Raw genomic sequence first — 17,397 nt, 5'->3', positions numbered from 1 at the left:
CACTAGTTATGGGGATAAAGTAACTTGTGTTATAAAAATGTCCCGTGCATCACGTAGTGAATAGTCCTAGTGCATGTGTAAACTACTAACTTGAATTATCCAGAAATACTCATTTAAAAAAAAAAAAAAAAAAAAAGTCCTGTGTTTTATTCTCCCCCTGTAGCATCAAATACACTATAGAGTACCACCGTTAATATAATACCTCTATTTTTCCTCAATCAACAAACTGCTTGGCCACGCCTTGCCAACGTGTCGTGGTGCTGTATTGCACAGATATTGATTAATAGAGCATTTTTGGACATATCAGACACCTTTAATATCCAGTATAACTACACGTGTGTGCGCACTCTACCAGAAATCTCAGCAGTAGCCCTACGGACTGCAGGCTGGCCAGTTGAGCGTGGCATCCGGGCGCTGAGGCGAACTACAGGGACCCTCATTAAACCCATTGTCCTCCAGCCGCACAGACACAACAGAATAGGCAGACTGAGGAATTTGGAGGATACAGGAGAGGAGAGAGAGTGCCTGGGGGAGTACTGGAGAAGCGGAGAGCAAAATAAAAATGAGTTTGCACCGCGGTAGGCAGTGCGCGGTAAGACAATGCAAATTTCCCACTTGTGGGACTAATAAAGGTTTATCTTATGTGCACACCAGGACTGGACTGGACTAATATTTCTGTTACGGCCTTGGTGTTGGAGGGTGTGGTACACTGGTGGAGGAGGCAAGATGCTAGCTAGGAGAGGCGGAGCCCCCCTAAGGGAAGTAGAAACAGCAGTGATCTGATCTAACTGGAGAAGTGTGGCTTTAAACACGCAGCCAGAGGGCATTGCATGAACTCCCTCGTCCCAGAAAACCGCCTATGCCACGGGTCAAAAGGTCTCGCAGTCACATAGGGTGGGCCGCACAAGCTTTAAATGCCAACAGACAGGGTGACACCGTAACGTTGGTTGACACTGGAACGCCTTCGGCGCAAAGTTGACCCGAGGCGTTCGAGTGCAAACAAACAAACAAAACATTCTCATAGCTGACGTTACAGAGGGCACCGAGAGGGCTGACCCGAAGGAGCTGAAATCGTTCAGAGAGGTTCAACTTCTACCCGACAAAAAGCAAAAAAAAACTGCAGAGCGACATCTTCGCCGGCCATCAGGTGTGGCGCCCGTCTCTGCTGCCCTTTCACAATGCTGCGGTGGGCTCGGTGCCAAATGCCACTTGGCCGGTCCATCGCCCAAGCTGCACTGACAAGCTGATCTGTTTACATTGTAGCTACAAGACTTACAAGAAGATTCAGGCGGTAGAACTACCTAACCAATCTTCACCAACAACCACAGGCATGCTGTACTGGTAGATGTACGAAAGAAATTGCGGGACAACGAGGGGTATTGCAGTAGCGATGAGTTACAGTGTGCAAATAACGCCAGTGAGGGCTGGAGTTTCAAACATGGCAGGTATATAAGAGGCTTTCACACCCACAGGCTTTAGTCCATTTGAATCAAACTCAAGTTTGGCCACCAAAAAAAAAAAAAAAAAAAAAAAGGTGATCTCAATTCGAATCAAACTGTGCGGTCCGCCTGGTGAAAGACAGGACCAAATGTCACAAAAGCACGATTTGAAAAAGGAATTATAGGTATAATTAAATGTAGTTATTGGTCTGATGACTATATACATATATGCACAATTTCCCATAAACATGTAGTAATCCACAACAGAATAGCTACGTACTGTATTCACTACTGTTCTCGCTGACCTATTCGGATAAAAACAAACACACTAAAGGTGTGAAAGTGCCCTTAAATGGTGCATTTGGAGGGAGAATTCAGAAAATATATGTCTATTTTAGACTATTAGTCTACATGGTACTGGGCCAGCAGACATGAAGCCGAGGCACTTTTGGACAGGAAGGGTCGTTCGGCAATTTGGGTAACGATGGGTCACCTTACAGCCAACAGGCTGATCAAATCAGGCTATTAAAATACTCAATTGGCTACGGGAGTGTAGTAGTAATCAGCAAATTAAAACCAATGAAACCCAGGTCCTTCCTCCCAAAGCTCATGCAATGACATTTGAATCAAATGCAGATCCTGTGGTTTTCACTTCCATTGCCACAGAGGCAACACTAGACACAAAGCCAAAAAAAAAAAAAAACCTGTCAAGCACACGTTAATCTGCAAGAAAATTTCTACAAGGACTTCACCCCCAAAAGGAAGATATGAAGAAAATATTGGGATTCACTGTTCGAGAGCAGGAAGCTGCGATCTGTATTATTTGTGTGTTTATCAGAGCCGCCCCTGCATCGTCTGTCCAGTCCTGAGTGGTGCAATGCTGCCATCTACTGGTGGACAAAGCACCGTACCCAAGCAACACAGCGATTGCAACCCACCGCTGACGACAGTGCCAAATTCAGCCAAGGCTGCTGTGAAAATGTGTCTTCACGTCACAGAACTATCTGTGGCTAAAGTCTGTGCTTCTGAGAGAAATATTATGCACAAGTATGACTTTCTAGCACATTTACGACTGGAGAGCGTCTATTAGAAGGCGCTAATTAAGCCCGCACTCGGGGGAATGGCAGCAACTGGGGGGGGTTTAAGTGCATTCTGTAATTACCAATGGCCATAAATCTGACTAATGAAAAAGACAGCGGGATCAAGACCAGCGGAGAACCTTCCTGCAATATACTGGTGGTGAGGACGTGGCGATGGGGAGAATGGAAGAAACAGAGGCTCCCGGTGTGCCATGGCAGAAACACGGAGTAGGTGGACTCATCGGTTTTATCTGCTTGGGCACGACGTCACCACGGAGCCACAATCGTTCCGAGACGCTCATCATAACAGAAGGGTTTGCCGGTTCAAACCCACACACTGCTCCACGGGGGCCTTTCACGGCTGCCCGCTGCTCAAAAAGATGATGGGTTAAATGCAGACGACACATTTTGTTGTGTAATGTAGCAACTGAACAAAAATAAGGGCAATAATTCAAATTATGAGTGGGGAAGAAGAGGGGAGAAGAAAAAATGGCTGCCACCGCCTCCTCTGAAGTACGACTCCTATGCTTGACACGAGCAAAACTGAAAGATGGGGGTAGAGGGAAGGGAAGAGAAAAATGAACGGAAGAAAAAGGAAGATGGAGACAGAAAGCCAGAAGCAGCTGCTACCTGCCCTGCCCGAGCTGGAGACCATAATTAGAGGCAGCAGAGCCATAAACAAGCGGCGTCGGTGAGCTTTAACACACACACACACACACACACATCAGGAGCAGGTGCTCCTTTATAATATAAACCCAACTCCTCAGCTGCTCCGGGATGAAGGTGGGGAGGAGGTGAATTCCACAGCGACTGCGAGATGGGCCGCACGTGTGCAGAGGCTGGACTCGCCGAATGACCCAAGGACCCTAGTCAGGTGCCGATGACTGGGCATGTAGCAACGTCTGCACAAAAAGTGAAAGGGGCGCTGCAGGCCCGTTCAAATTGAAACCCTCGCATGACAGGAATGCTAATAAACTCCTGGTGCAAGTGTTTCCAGCAATCAGGCAGGTAACTAACGTGTCCAAAGTGTGTTGTGTCCAAACCCCTGCCATTTCCAGCGTTGCCAGAAAGACTAAAGAGACACACACACTGATCTGGCTGAGCCGGGTCTCCAAAGAAAATGCTGCACGATGCAAGTGAGATGTGGCCTATTGGGTCACAGAGGGGCTTCGTTATCATGCAAAGTTAAAACGTTCATTAAAAGCAAAAACCGAGCCAGAGTTGGTTTGACTCGCTAGTTTAAAAACTTCTATATAGAAACTACAAAAGAGTGAATAAAATGGTTGTATTCATAGTTGGGGGTCCAAGTGAACCAACAACATTTATTTCTTATATAGCCCAAAACCACATACAGTATGTCTCAATGGGCTTTGACAGGCCCTACAGTTGACACCCCCCCACACTTGACCCTTCTGCACACAAGGAAAAACTCAGTGATACAGAGAGGGACCCCCTTCCAGGGTAGAGTGAGCCTGAAAATTGTGTCAGTGCAGGGTTGATGATATAATAATAAGTCCTACAGTTGTAGGTTTGGAGAAGTCCAGGATGTAGTCAGTGTCATGGTCAGAACTGATCATTTACATTTACAGCATTTACCAGACGCCCTTATCCAGAGCGACTTACAATCAGTAGTTACAGGGACAGTCTCCCTGGAGCAAGTTAGGGTTAAGTGTCTTGCTCAGGGACACAATGGTAGTAAGTGGGATTTGAACCCGGGTCTTCTGGTTCATAGGCGAGTGTGTTACCCACTAGGCTACTACTACCCCATGTTCCATGTTAGTCATGTTACCATCACTTCATAGATGGTAACATGGAAGCACGTTGTAAGTCGCTCTGGACCAGGACGTCTGGTAAATGCCGTAAATGTGTCAGCAAAGCAAGGTGTCAGCTCATTAAAAAAAAAAAAATTAAAAAAATCTGTTTAACTCTGTATATAGTGTGTTTAAACATCCATTAAAATGAAGTGATTGTCATTGTGAAACACTGCAGCACAGCACACGGTGTACACAGTGAAATTTGTCCTCTGCATTTAACCCATCCCCCTGAGTGAGCAGTGGGCAGCCATGACAGGCGCCCGGGGAGCAGTGTGTGGGGACGGTGCTTTGCTCAGTGGCACCTCGGCGTATCGGGATTCGAACTGGCAACCTTCTGATTACGGGGCCGCTTCCTTAAACGCTAGGCCACCACCGCCCCCCTATGAGTAATTTAGGTGCTGCATTTTTTCAAAAAAAAATTAAAAATAATTATGGAATTACAAAATGTTATAGATTGTACAGAGGATATTAACATTGATTAGCCATGCCTGATGTCAAAAACAGTAACAGCCATCTTGTTTATGTTTCTGCAGTTTTTTGTTTTTTTGTTATCTGGGAAGAAAAAGGGAACGGGTCCGATGCGCAGGCCTCTTCTTTTTACTGATGCGTCGGCACTCGGCACCACCGCAGCCCATTACGGTTTTAATAACACCCTTCAGTGTCCTTCCCATCTGATGCATTGCTAGCTTCTGCTCCGGCGACAGGCTCGGGGAGCCATAAAAGCAGAATAAACCTGGAAACCCGTTGCCCGCAGCCTCCATTAACGGGCAACGAGGACACGCCGCATCGTGGTGGGGTGAGCTCATGGTGTTCCGGGATATATATGTTCTCCTCCATTACAGGTACCATAAGGATTGTGTCAGTTTACTGCCACCGCAGTATTACAAGTTTGTTTTATTGCGCTCAACCCTCAGGAAACCCAGTTTGTAGTGAAAGATGTCTGAGGTGGGGACACGTTTCACGAAAACTTCGTGTCTGAAAGGCTGTCACTCAAATGACTGAAAACGGAGAGAGAAAATAGCTGGCTTGTTTTTATTTTGGACCTCAACACGCAATGCACAAAAAACCCGTTTGTCACGCGGCATCAATTTTCTCCCGGCATCGCACACCACCTCTTTATTGCTCATCCCTTCAATGAGAGGTGGGGATGAAATGGCTTTTCATTTCTCAATTGTCAACACCGTCTGGCATAACACCTTTGATTGCATCAATCCATATCCTTCACTGCCTGCATCCGTCCCCTCCCCGCTCAGCTCCGGCAGCAGTCGCCCCGCAGGGATGGAACCGAAGGTGTGAAAACTCCACCTGAGACTCTGATGACTCCAGAATTGTGCTAATACGGCTGAATGCGTGGCGCAAAATTATCGTTTTCCCCTACAAATGCGCTTAAACAGCTAAGAAGTCAAATGGACAGATGCCCAGTAGTAAAACTTTAGGCATTTCACCACGGGGCAGTGGTGGCCTAGCGGTTAAGGAAGCGACCATGTGACAATCACTTTTCTCTTTACTGAATTTATGTATTAACAAGTACTTTTGACACCTACTAAAAAGATAGTTGAGGGTCAATTCTTGCTAAGAGTGTTGGCTTCTTTCAGCAGAACAATGCACCATACTGTGCAGAAAAAGGAGGCTCCGGTTTGTGGATGAAGCCTAGTCACGGTCTGCAAAAGTCCTTTTAGTCTACATTTACACATTTACATTTACAGCATTTATCAGACGCCCTTATCCAGAGCGACTTACAATCAGTAGTTACAGGGACAGTCCCCCTGGAGCTTGTCTTGCTCAGGGACACAATGGTAGTAAGCAGGATTTGAACCTGGGTCTTCTGGTTCATAGGCGAGTGTGTTACCCACTAGGCTACTACCACCCACAGTCTAGGACTTAAAAGTTTCTAAAAAAAAATAAAAATAAATTTTATTCAATTTGGCTTACACACTTGAAGCTATGGAAAATGCCAATATCTTGGACATCTATTGAGAGGTCAGATTTTGACAACGAGGTGGACAGACGACATTAGGCAAGTTGGTTTTAATGTTGTGGCCAGTGGGTGTATGGCCACGGGGTTGGAATGGTGATGCAACCGGACATTCGGCTTTGCAGAGTACGGGACAGTTACGCTTACATATCCTTGCTTAGGATTTCATCACGCACTTTCATTCGCTTTAATGTGCGCTCACCTCCACATACCACCGCTTGCATAAAATGCACGAAGGTGCAAGGAGTTGTTAAGAGTTGGGGGGGGAAAAAAAAACCACTAACTGGACTACGAGTGGATGGATTCAAGGGAAGGAAAAACTGCTCCACCATATGAATTTCCTGCACTGGTTGACCAGGGACGTTGGAAAGAAAGAAGAGGATGCAGGATTTCGGGAAATCGAAGCCTTCGCTCCTGATTCTTAAGTCTCCACAAGGTGTGTAGCACTTCCAGAAGTAAACTTTCAAACGTGCTCACAAGAGACCCATTCGTTTTATGTGTGTTTGTGTGTGTGTGTAGAGAGATGGGGCTTGCCAGTGTTCCAAGTCTACTCATTTCTCATCTTCCGGCAGGCTTGGGCACTACTGTTCAGATGACAGGAAGTCTTAATCCCTTCATTCCTGCTCTCTTTCTTTCCCCACCCGGCCCATCTCGAGCTGTAATGACACGTTGGATGGTGGGTTTTCTACCTCTCCTCCTGCAGTGAGGAAGACTCACGAGATTGATGATTCTCCCCCCCCCGTCTGGAAAGATTTCCAGCAATGAATTTGCTTGCCACTCAAGCAAGTGTGCATTTTGCAGGAAAAGGGCGTCAAGCTTTGCGGAAGCGGGTTCCTCCAGATGAGCTGCCTCTGAACTGGCCTTGATTCAGCATCACAGGCCCAAAAAAAACTCCACAATTTGTGATCTTAAAATAGCCACTTGGGAATCTGTCATTTTGAGATCTGGGATTTATTTCAGTTTCTCCTAACAAGGCTTGAGGAGAACTGCAATGATGACATTGTCCTCTCAAGGCTCACGTAATGACAACTGCACACAACCTCGGTGCATCATTGTTGAGAGAAAGATACCCACCTGTGCTGGACAAATCGCCGCCGGAAGGAGAAACCAGGCCTGATTTCATCACAATTGCCTCATACAGATATTACTCCACACACTCGAGCTCAGCGCTGCAAAAAAATGGACCAATTGATCCCAGTGCACCAGCTTACGTCAGAAGCGCTCTCCATAGGCTCTCTTCGTTTAGCCATTGCCAACCCGGCTTGTGCAGTTATCAAGCGCGGTTGCCAGAGATGCCGCGAGGAGAGAGCAGTCCCTTCATTCAGTTGTGTGCACCGTGTGTTGCAGTGTTTCAACAATGACAATCACTTCACGTGTCTGCAATTAGAATTACAGCAAAGTTCCATAAATATGAGCCATTAAGCTCATCACGATTGAATGTATTTCACAAAGAGGATTTCTGTCTATACAGTGTAACTGGGGCTGGGCAATACGGCAAAAAACTGATCCGGATATACTTAGCTATACAGGCTATCCCTGTTATTTTTCTAAATTTGTGGGGTAATAAATATTAAATAATGAAAATTATGTTTCTTTTCATACATTATTACAAGTATCAAAGGACACTTACTTATTTCATTAAATACAGAGCAAATAGGAAAAGCCCTCATGTAAGTAACAATATCCCTAACTTACTGTGAGTGGTGTAATATTATTCAGCTTGCTGAAATTAAACTTGTGAAATTCAGGTTCAGGCTCATTATGGTCCACTGTAGCGATAACAGTTAACAGATTTTAAAGTTATAACCTCCAAATAAAAGCCCACACATACTGAAACTTTGTAAAGTAAACCAATCAGGATGGTGGACAGGGTTTCTGCAGCTTTAAGGAAGCCAAATTTAAGACTTAAGACCTTTTTTAAGCCCACATTCATCAGAATAAGTTTTTCTCGGAAAACACTCAATATTAATTCATTAATATAAACTTATCCAAAGTAATATATTATTATTTGATATAATTAGATTCCTTTGAAATTGATATAGGCTTAAAAAATAACAATATTAACCCTCATTATACCTGTACTGCTGAAAGCCACTAGGGGACCACTGCCATGGCGGTTTTTGATATGGACCAATTCATATACATGAATCGGCTCCAATCGCCCCTGGTCATTTACATTGACCAACGGATTGCTGACACATTGAGTAAAGTAAAGTGATTGTCACTTGTGATACACAGCAGCAAAGCACACGGTGCACACAGTGAAATGGGTCCTCTGCATTTAACCCATCACCCTGAGTGCGCCCGGGGAGCAGTGTGTGGGGAGCAGTGCTTTGCTCAGTGGCACCTTGGCGGATCGGGATTCGAACCGGCAACCTTCTGATTACGGGGCCGCTTCCTTAACCGCTAGATTTATTGATTGATTTAAGGAGTCACAGAAACCCTGATTCCTTGAAAATATGCTAATTTCTACCATGTTTCCTTGAACCCTGATTCCTTGAAAATATGCCAATTTCTACCATGTTATCGAACGTGAAAAATGAAGGCAGATCACAGAGATATAGCGGTGATCAAGATTGTATAATCGGCCAGCCCCACATGCACCTGAAGAAAAACACCAAAGGCGCGAAAAGCTAGCCTCTAAAACAGTCATTTCACTGACATACACGTTCATAGAGCACTCTGAAAGGCCATGATATGACCAGAATGCCAGTGCAACTTGGACGTTAGTCATGCACTTAACAACGATGGCTAAATGGAAACAGCTCAGGAGGACATTACGTACAAGAGCATTTCTGGCCCAAAGAGAAGTCGTCGTCCCCCACGGCCACTCACCTTCGTCAAAGTCGGCATCTTCCTCAGTGTGCTGCGGGAAGGGGAAACAGTTGGTGATTTCCAGCCGGTCCTCGACCACCAATCCCAGCAGCACGCCCTGCACCACCTCACTGCCCTGGCCCTCTTCCTGGTAGTGCTTAATGATCTTCAGCACCACCTGAGATCCAGAGAGGAAACAAGGGCGGACAAGGGAGACAGTTGAATGCTGAGCGAGCTCAAAAGCAGTAATGACTTTGGCCAAGATAAACCAGACACATAAAAGGTATACCATCTGAAAATTGTGTAAAGCCTAAATCGATGAGTCAAAAGGAATAATGAGGACCACATCTGAAGGAATTCCCTAAAGATGTTCCTAACGAAGTCACAAGGGGACAACCTTGGCCTCTAACCACCAAATCCTAATCTTCTGAATTCAGTTCTTCTGAATGTCCATAACAACTGTGAAAAACATTATGGATGTACAGGACCAACTGAATGGATAGAGTAATCACAGGCTAAAGTAGACTTAAATAAATAAATAAAATAAACCCACATGAATGAACATCACAATGAACACATATCTCTCTCACACACACACACACACACACACAAACAAAACCAAGGAGCATTTCTGCTAAGCCAGCACTATCGATTGCAGCATCCGGTACGCCAGCAAAATTACCCATAATAGATTCCCTTTAATGTCTGACCGCCAGGCTAGGTCTCGTTTACAACAAAGAATGAGGGGAATTTAAATACCGCAAACAAAGCGAGGAAGAGAGAACAAGATATTAAATGAAACCACACATGGAGGAGGAGAAAGTGTGTCAAGAGTGGAGGTAAGGAAGGGCTGGAGGGGAAAAAAAAAAAAAAAAAAAGGTTTGATGCCGCACAGAGGGTCTGACCTGGATCAGTGGACGGGAAAACCACAAGAAAAATCAATACGGCAAGCTGAGGTACCACCATCTGAAATGGCTCACCTTCTCAGCAACTATGTACTACTAAAATCCAATATCTCTGGAAGAGTGTTCCAACCCACTCTAGCCTAATGCCATTTATAAGAAGAGTACTACCTTTTCACAAAAGGAACGTCTATGTCAAACAAAACATTGATTTTGTGTGAATGGGCTGTTCAACCTTATCCAAAATGACAAAAAAAATGACTAATACATGAATCTGAGAGAGAGAAAAGCCTCCTGCCCTTCACACAACTAAAGCATGAAAAGCTGACCGGATTCATTTAGACCTGCTTTGATGTCTTGGAGATTGTGTGTGTGTGTGTGTGTGTTTTATATATATATATATATTTTATTTTTTTTTCCCCCCCTCCAGCTTGGACGCTAGTATAGAGCCAAGGCAATCAAATGTTTGCCTACTCTGGCAATTCTTTCCATTAGTTAATTGATAAACTGCCTAAATGGGACCAACGAGACATGGGGTGAGACAGAACATGATCTGTAAAGGGGACGGCACGTACACACAGATTTACACGAGCAATCTGCTGACGTCTGGACATGGTCACACCGCTTCATTGAAGAACTGATGAGTGACTTTTGGACGGCATTAACTTGTGCAAAACTGTGGCAGCAAGGCACTTGACCAAACAAATAAAACCACCAGCGGTCACCCGATTGAGACTCTAATTGGAGATCTGCCATCTGATTATCAATAACACGGCAAGAAGGGAGCCAGCCATTAGAGGCAGTCCTCCAAACAGAGGATGGAGACGCTCGACCGCTACGTGGGAAACGCTCACCTCCCCTCGCTTGGAATCCACAATTGGAATTGGCTTCAGGCAAATGGTGGCCAGCTGCTTGGCAGACAGGCAAGCTTATCAGGAAGGAGTCAAAATTCTGAGACACCGAGCGCAGGTGGAGTGAGTGGCCAATGAGGAACATCTGAAGATGTTTCAGCCTATAGAATTTACACTAATACAGATGAATCAATAATTAAAAAATTCCAATGAAGTGAAAATTGGTCTAAGGACCTACGTACTCCAGACATCGTTATGCAACTGCCACACAGACGCTGGACCGTTTACGAGATGCGAGGGTACTAGGGTTTCCAAACCGTTTGAATGCCAGACGACCAATGCAGGTGACTCCACTGACACAAACACCAAGACTCATGCAAAGGGTCCCCAAAATGAATGAAAACCCCACCGTAATGTCCAGGTTGGGAAGTGCTGGTATCTGCGGGTAGAAAAGACACAAAGCCCAGCTTCAAATTCCACAGCTAAGAAAACCGCTCTCCCGGGCTACCTCCTCTCTAACTCATCGTAATCGGTTTCTCGGGCTCCTCTGTCATGACTTGTTTACACACAGTGTGTGTGTGTGTGTGTGTGTGTGTGTATATATATAATAAGCTGCATAAGTATAATAAAAAAAAAGGAAATAACTTCTTAAAGGCATCGCGGTGGGCCAAATGCCCCGAGGGAGCCACAGGCAGAGCAAGCGAAGGTGAGGCAGATATAAAAAGAGAGACGAGGGGATGGCGGTGTTTATATGTGGCACTCTGGGTGTGTGTGTGTGTGTGTGTGTGTGTGTGTACTCCCCAGGCAGTTCTGTTTACATGGATAATGAGCTGGTAGTCTGCACTTGGTGCCGCCATAGAAGTCACATCGGCAACGGTAGCCACTGTACAACGGCGGTTTCCGGCACCCTAGAGGCGCATCCAGATCCCACACAGACCATGGCCTATAGCATTCGATCAATATGTTCAACTAAAAGTACAATACAAAAACTTTTTTAAGAAGTTATAAGTTGCTTGGAGGGCAATAATAGAGAGAGAGAAAAATGAAGAGGGCACTAAATAAATCGAGTGCAAGCGCCCAATCAATCAATGTGCTAATAATTTACCTAATTTATTGTAATCAGAAGGTTGCCGGTTCGAATCCCGATCTGCCAAGGTGCCACTGAGCAAAGCACCGTCCCCACACACTGCTCCCCAGGCGCCTGTCATGGCCGCCCACTGCTCACTCAGGGTGATGGGTTAAATGCAGAGGACAAATTTCACGGTGTGCACCATGTGCTGTGCTGCTGTGTATCACATGTGACAATCACGTCACTTTGATGCTATGGTAAATGGTTTGTTCTGGCTCTTAATGCCGATTGGCTGAGACACGCCAAAGGCCACAAAAACGAGACAAACTCACGGACAGCCCCTCTGTACACATTGTACATATGAAAAGCAGCTTGAGCAGAGAACCAACAACCCCTCAAATTACATCCCTCATGTATATCAGTACCCAAATTGTTGAATCTAGATGGAAGGCAGTCAACTTTGATTTGATTTAGTTCGTCCTCTGAAATAAAAATTTTTTTTTAAAAAAGTACAAAAAATTAAGAAAAACCCCCATCCTCCCTTTGGCAGAGCTGAGACGGGGGTGTCGACGGAGGAAGGGGGGGGGGGGGGGGGCTGTCACAGGTAAAGCTAGCGGAGATGCCGAGCGACAGCGAGTCTGAGGGACGCTAGTCCCCGTTGTCAAAAACGTTCTCGCTCAGCCACAGCACCACCCAGGCCACAACAAGCAAAGAAAATTCTAGAAGGGTGGCAAGCAAAAAAAAAAAAAAAATTTAAAAGTAAATGTGAGATCTTAAAAAAAAAAAATAAAACGCCCCCATTTTTGACCCCCAACATATTGAGTATCACAGATGTGTTTCCATGTTTGGATCCAAGATTCCCGCACATACTAAGTAACGCTGGACTGTTCTGTGTTGAAATACTCAACTCAATTCAAAATGGCTCGCTACTGTTAACACCCACGGCGTCTGCGAAAAGCCTTGGGGTTTGAGATTGATGGCAAACTGAGTCTGAACCATCACGTTGCTGCGATCTCCAGTTCCTGCAGCTTCACTCTTTACAACATTCGCAAGATTAGACCTTTTCTTTCACAACAGGCTATGCAGCTCCTCGTCAAGGCAACGGTCATCTCTAAACTGGACTATTGTAACTCTCTCCTGGCTGGGAGCCTCTGCGGTCACCGTAAAACCCCTCCAGATGGTCCAAAACGTGGCAGCCCGCCTCATCTTCAACCAGCCGAAACACACCCACGTCCCGCCTCTTCTCACCTCTCTCCACCGGCTCCCGGTAGCTGTTCGCATCGAGTTTAAATCCCTTGATGCTGCCTACAGGGCTGTAAATGGAAGTTCTCCCTCTTACACCAACACACTACTAGCCAGATACACTCCTGCAGGCCTGCTCAGATCTGCACACGAAACCAGACTGAAAATTCCCTCTTCACGGGGTCTCCGGTCCCAATCCACTCTATTCTCCTTTGTTATCCCTGGCTGGTGGGACAGCCGAGACTTCCACCACCTTTAAGAAGCAGCTGAACATTATAAAATAATAATAAAATTGCGTCTAGCACTTAACAACTCCATCGCATGTTCTTTTCCTGACAAGTTCGACCTTATCAGGGCCCTCTGTTTTGGAAGAAGCCGAACGAGAATTGCTGGTGTCGTCCTCTTGTCGATAAAAGCGCACAAGCGTCTGCCAAGTAAAAAGTAATACTGGACATGTGCACGTCGTCACTGTCCCGTTGTCCTTTTTGAGGTCCCTGACGATGATCCTTCCACGGTGGACACATTTCTAGCTGGAATCGCCTTTTGCCGGACGCAGCTGGCACAATTATGGAAATTAATTCACAATTAATTGGCCCCGGATTAAATAAAATGGGCAGTTGTCATGTTGCAGGGCGGGGACGAGGGGCAGGCCGGGCCCAAGGACGCGCCGCAATTTCAGCTTCATTTCCTGTTTGGCCGGTGAACGCTCGCCGGCTCGCCTCTCCGGGGTCCTGTCTGCGAAAGCAACCAATCAATCTCGTTTATGTCGGACTCACGAGTTCATAGACTTTTTTTTTTTTTTTACGAGGAATCTACTCCTTCCGTTCGACTATCAATCTGCTACTCAAAGAGTCACCAGCTCTCCTTTATCATCCTGCTCTTACTCGAACAAAACTTGAGCAAAAACTTTCTCGGCCAGAGGCTTCTTTTGGGGCGTCAAACGCACCGCGAGAAAGCTGTATTTAAATCAACAAATCCGGACAGGAAGTAGGCATGCTGGAGCGCCGGAAGCCTCCAGCACCGGGCGGCGGTCCTCAGATCATAACAGGCGATGGAAAAGGCTCAGCAGAGCATGAACGTAAACGGTGGAGCAGATGCAGTTCAATGCCTTGATCTTCCGAAAAGAAATTTCGCTTCACGGGCGTAAACGTTACCGTAAATTACTGCCAGTTTTTTTTTTTTTTTTTTATTCGAATAGGGAATAAAGAAATAATCTTCGAAATCATTGGTCATGCTGCTGGCGGGAGGGATTTAAAAAAACCGCAGCAACCGGCATCGTAATGAAGTGGAGGGTCCCTGGCCTTGGCTAGCGCCAGCTGAGCCGTCCCCCGGATAAATTTCAAACCGGATCGGGAGGTCGGCCGTGAAATGACCTCCGTTCGTCTCCGAACGCATTATCCTCAGTCACCGGTTGCCCCGTTAAGAGCCTCCGGATTCTGAATTCAAATGAAATTTAAATATGTTACTAAAGAACTGAGACGTGGATAGTTGCAGGATGCTGTAAACATTTACTTATATATTTTTAAATGGGGGGGGTGTCCACAGAAAGGTCAGGGGGGGGGGAAAGGCAGCGCACTTCTGCCCCCTTTTGGCCACAGAAAGACAGAACACGGACGATGAAATCTCGCCTTCGGCATGACAAAAGCCCGCCCAACTTTTGATGCACAACATCTGATCACTCACAGGATAAGATGACTAAATGATCCCTGAACTCAGCACACTCTCTGCCCCACAACCGTTTCTGCGCCAGCTCCATACTAAAATGGGTAGAATCGCAGCAGGACCCGGCCGTCAGTAGTGACAGGGACAGTCCCGCATGGAGACCCTCAGGGTCCAAGACACAATGGTAATAAGTGGGGTTCGAACCCGTGACTCTGTGGTCTTCTGGCTCGCAGGCTACCAGGCTGTAGCAATGCCCAGAATAAGCAGAATGGTTTTTTTTTTGTTGGTAAAAAACTTTACTACTTCTTAGCCAGGCAAAAACAAACCCATGTTCTTTAGTGCAAGGACATACAACACAGAGAAGCCAAGTCAAGATTTCCCCAGAGGCCACAAATATTACTGTTGATTCAAGAAAAGGTTAGAAATGTGTAAATGACATTGGTGGACATTTGACAAAGGAGTAATTTGTAGTCACAGCATGTATAAGTAGACTTAAACCTCAGGGCCTACAGATTGTTGGTGGCCAAGGCTTCTGAAGGGCACAGGCGTTTGTCTGACCAACAAAGTAACTGTACCTCAGCCCTCAGGTCAGGGTGTCCACGCAGACCAGCGAGCGCCACAGAGCGATGGAAGAAGTCACTCTGTTCTAGTCAATTCTTTGACGTGGACGGCTGTGAGTCTGTGTCACTTACCAACTGTGGACAAAGTTTTGCTGGGACAATTTAGGCCCTGCAACCATTTGGGTGTCACTTTGACACATAGCCAACAAATTGTTGTCCAAAAAGCAGAATTTCCATAACCCTCCCATATAAAGAAATGTCCAATATAACATTTGGGTGGTGAACAGAAAATGGCATTTAAAGGGGTTATATAATTCAAAACTGCATGTATGACATTGTTTGTATTTTATCACTTTTTGTTAACCAGTCCAGTAATTCTCCATTTTCAAGCCGAATATCATTAAATTTTCACTTGCCTGACATGTTTTGTACATTAGAATCTTTATGCGCTCTAGAATGTTGCACATGTTTAGGGTGGGAGAGGATTTACAGGGACAGTCCCCCCCTGGAGACCTTCAGGGTTAAGTGTCTTGCTCGGGGACACCATGGTAGTAAGTGGGGTTTGAACCTGGGTCTTCTGGTTCATAGGCGAGTGTGTTACCCACTAGGATATTACTTTGCACCATTCGCTGAAGGACATGAAAACGCCAGTAAGGTTTGTCATTGTGAAACAACGCAGCGCAGCAAAAGGTGACACAATGAAACAAGTCCTCTGCTTTTAACAGTCACCCTTGGTGAGAAGTGGGCAGCCGTGACAGGAACTTTGGTGCTTTGCTCAACGACTCGAACCAGCAGCCTTCTGATTACGGGGCCGCTTCCTTAGCTGGGCCACCACTGCCCCCTTGGCGTAACGGCGTATAATCCGAAGCGATGATGTTTAAGACCGATTCTGGCAGCACAGTCTGAACTGGTCTTAGAATGCAATTATACAAGCGGGCACAACCTTTTTATGTATTCCCCATTGTTGAATTATTTGACACGTTTTCAGGCTAATATAAAACGTAACACTTATTTTACAAATGGGACAATGTGTAATATTATGAAATAATTCTTGGCACGAAATGAACAAGCACTTTGCTGGACGGTAGTAGTAGCCTAGTGGGTAACACACTCGCCTATGGACCAGAAGACCCGAGTTCAAACCCCACTTACTACCATCGTGTCCCTGAGCAAGACACTTAACCCTGAGTGTCTCCAGGGGGGGACTGTCCCTGTCACTACTGATTGTAAGTCGCTCTGGATAAGGGCGTCTGATAAATACCGTAAATGTAAACGGACGGTGATTACATGTGATTTGCCATATTGCATATTTAGGTGAAGAAATAAGGATTACAGAAAGCATGTAATTCAAAATGCGGAAAACGGATTTCATGGGGCCCTGGATGAACAGGCGACGTAGGTGACCAGAATTCCCGTATTTTAACCCAGCGGATCGAATAACTGCGTTAAACACAATTTCACGACGCAAGATCTGCGAGTGTGTGGCGGGGAAGACGGCATGCTAGGCAGCTAACTAGCTAGCCGAACCGGCGCCGGCCACCCCGTTAAAAAGCGTCGCGACGTTCACGTCCCAACCCAACCCGTTTCTGGGCGAACGCACGGAGCGGGAGGGCAGCGGGCATCATCTCACCAAGCCTTCGATCTGGATCTGCTTCACGGGGGAATCCAAAGTGTTGCTGGAGCTCACTCCGGATTCTTTGCGGGACGCCATCTTTTCACGCGTGCGGAGCGGGGGAGAGGGCCCTACTTCCGGTGGCGGTGCAACCTCAAGCTGCCTCCCCCCAAGGCAAAGACAAATCAAAGGTTCCCCAAAACAGGCTAATATTTTTTCTCTCTCTCTCTCATGAATATCAACAAGTGCTTTGTAAAACTGAATCTGAAATACGAAACAAAGCTGAAATATAATACCGCGTACGTTTTTGTCAGCGCTAAGGTTACACATTTATTTCTGTTTGTTTTTGTTTCTTGACGGACATATTAGGATGTCACT

At 45.9% G+C, this 17,397-nt stretch overlaps 1 protein-coding gene across 1 annotated transcript in view; it reads right to left on the bottom strand.

Moving 5' to 3' along the window:
* eif3hb (eukaryotic translation initiation factor 3, subunit H, b) overlaps positions 1 to 17,183 on the bottom strand; it is a 47,612-nt gene extending 30,429 nt beyond the window's left edge. The window contains exons 1-2 of the mRNA XM_028963799.1: positions 17,038 to 17,183; positions 9,143 to 9,299 (exon numbers count right to left, since the gene is read on the bottom strand). Coding sequence (XP_028819632.1) covers positions 9,143 to 9,299; positions 17,038 to 17,118 — 238 coding nt within the window. The 5' untranslated portion in view covers positions 17,119 to 17,183. The remainder of the gene's footprint in view (positions 1 to 9,142; positions 9,300 to 17,037) is intronic.
* Positions 17,184 to 17,397: the final 214 nt, after the last annotated feature.

The sequence above is a fragment of the Denticeps clupeoides genome, chromosome 20 (assembly GCF_900700375.1).
Source record: "Denticeps clupeoides chromosome 20, fDenClu1.1, whole genome shotgun sequence".
In the NCBI taxonomy this organism is placed as follows: Eukaryota; Metazoa; Chordata; class Actinopteri; order Clupeiformes; family Denticipitidae; genus Denticeps; species Denticeps clupeoides.
This window is presented reverse-complemented; position numbering and strand designations above follow the sequence as displayed.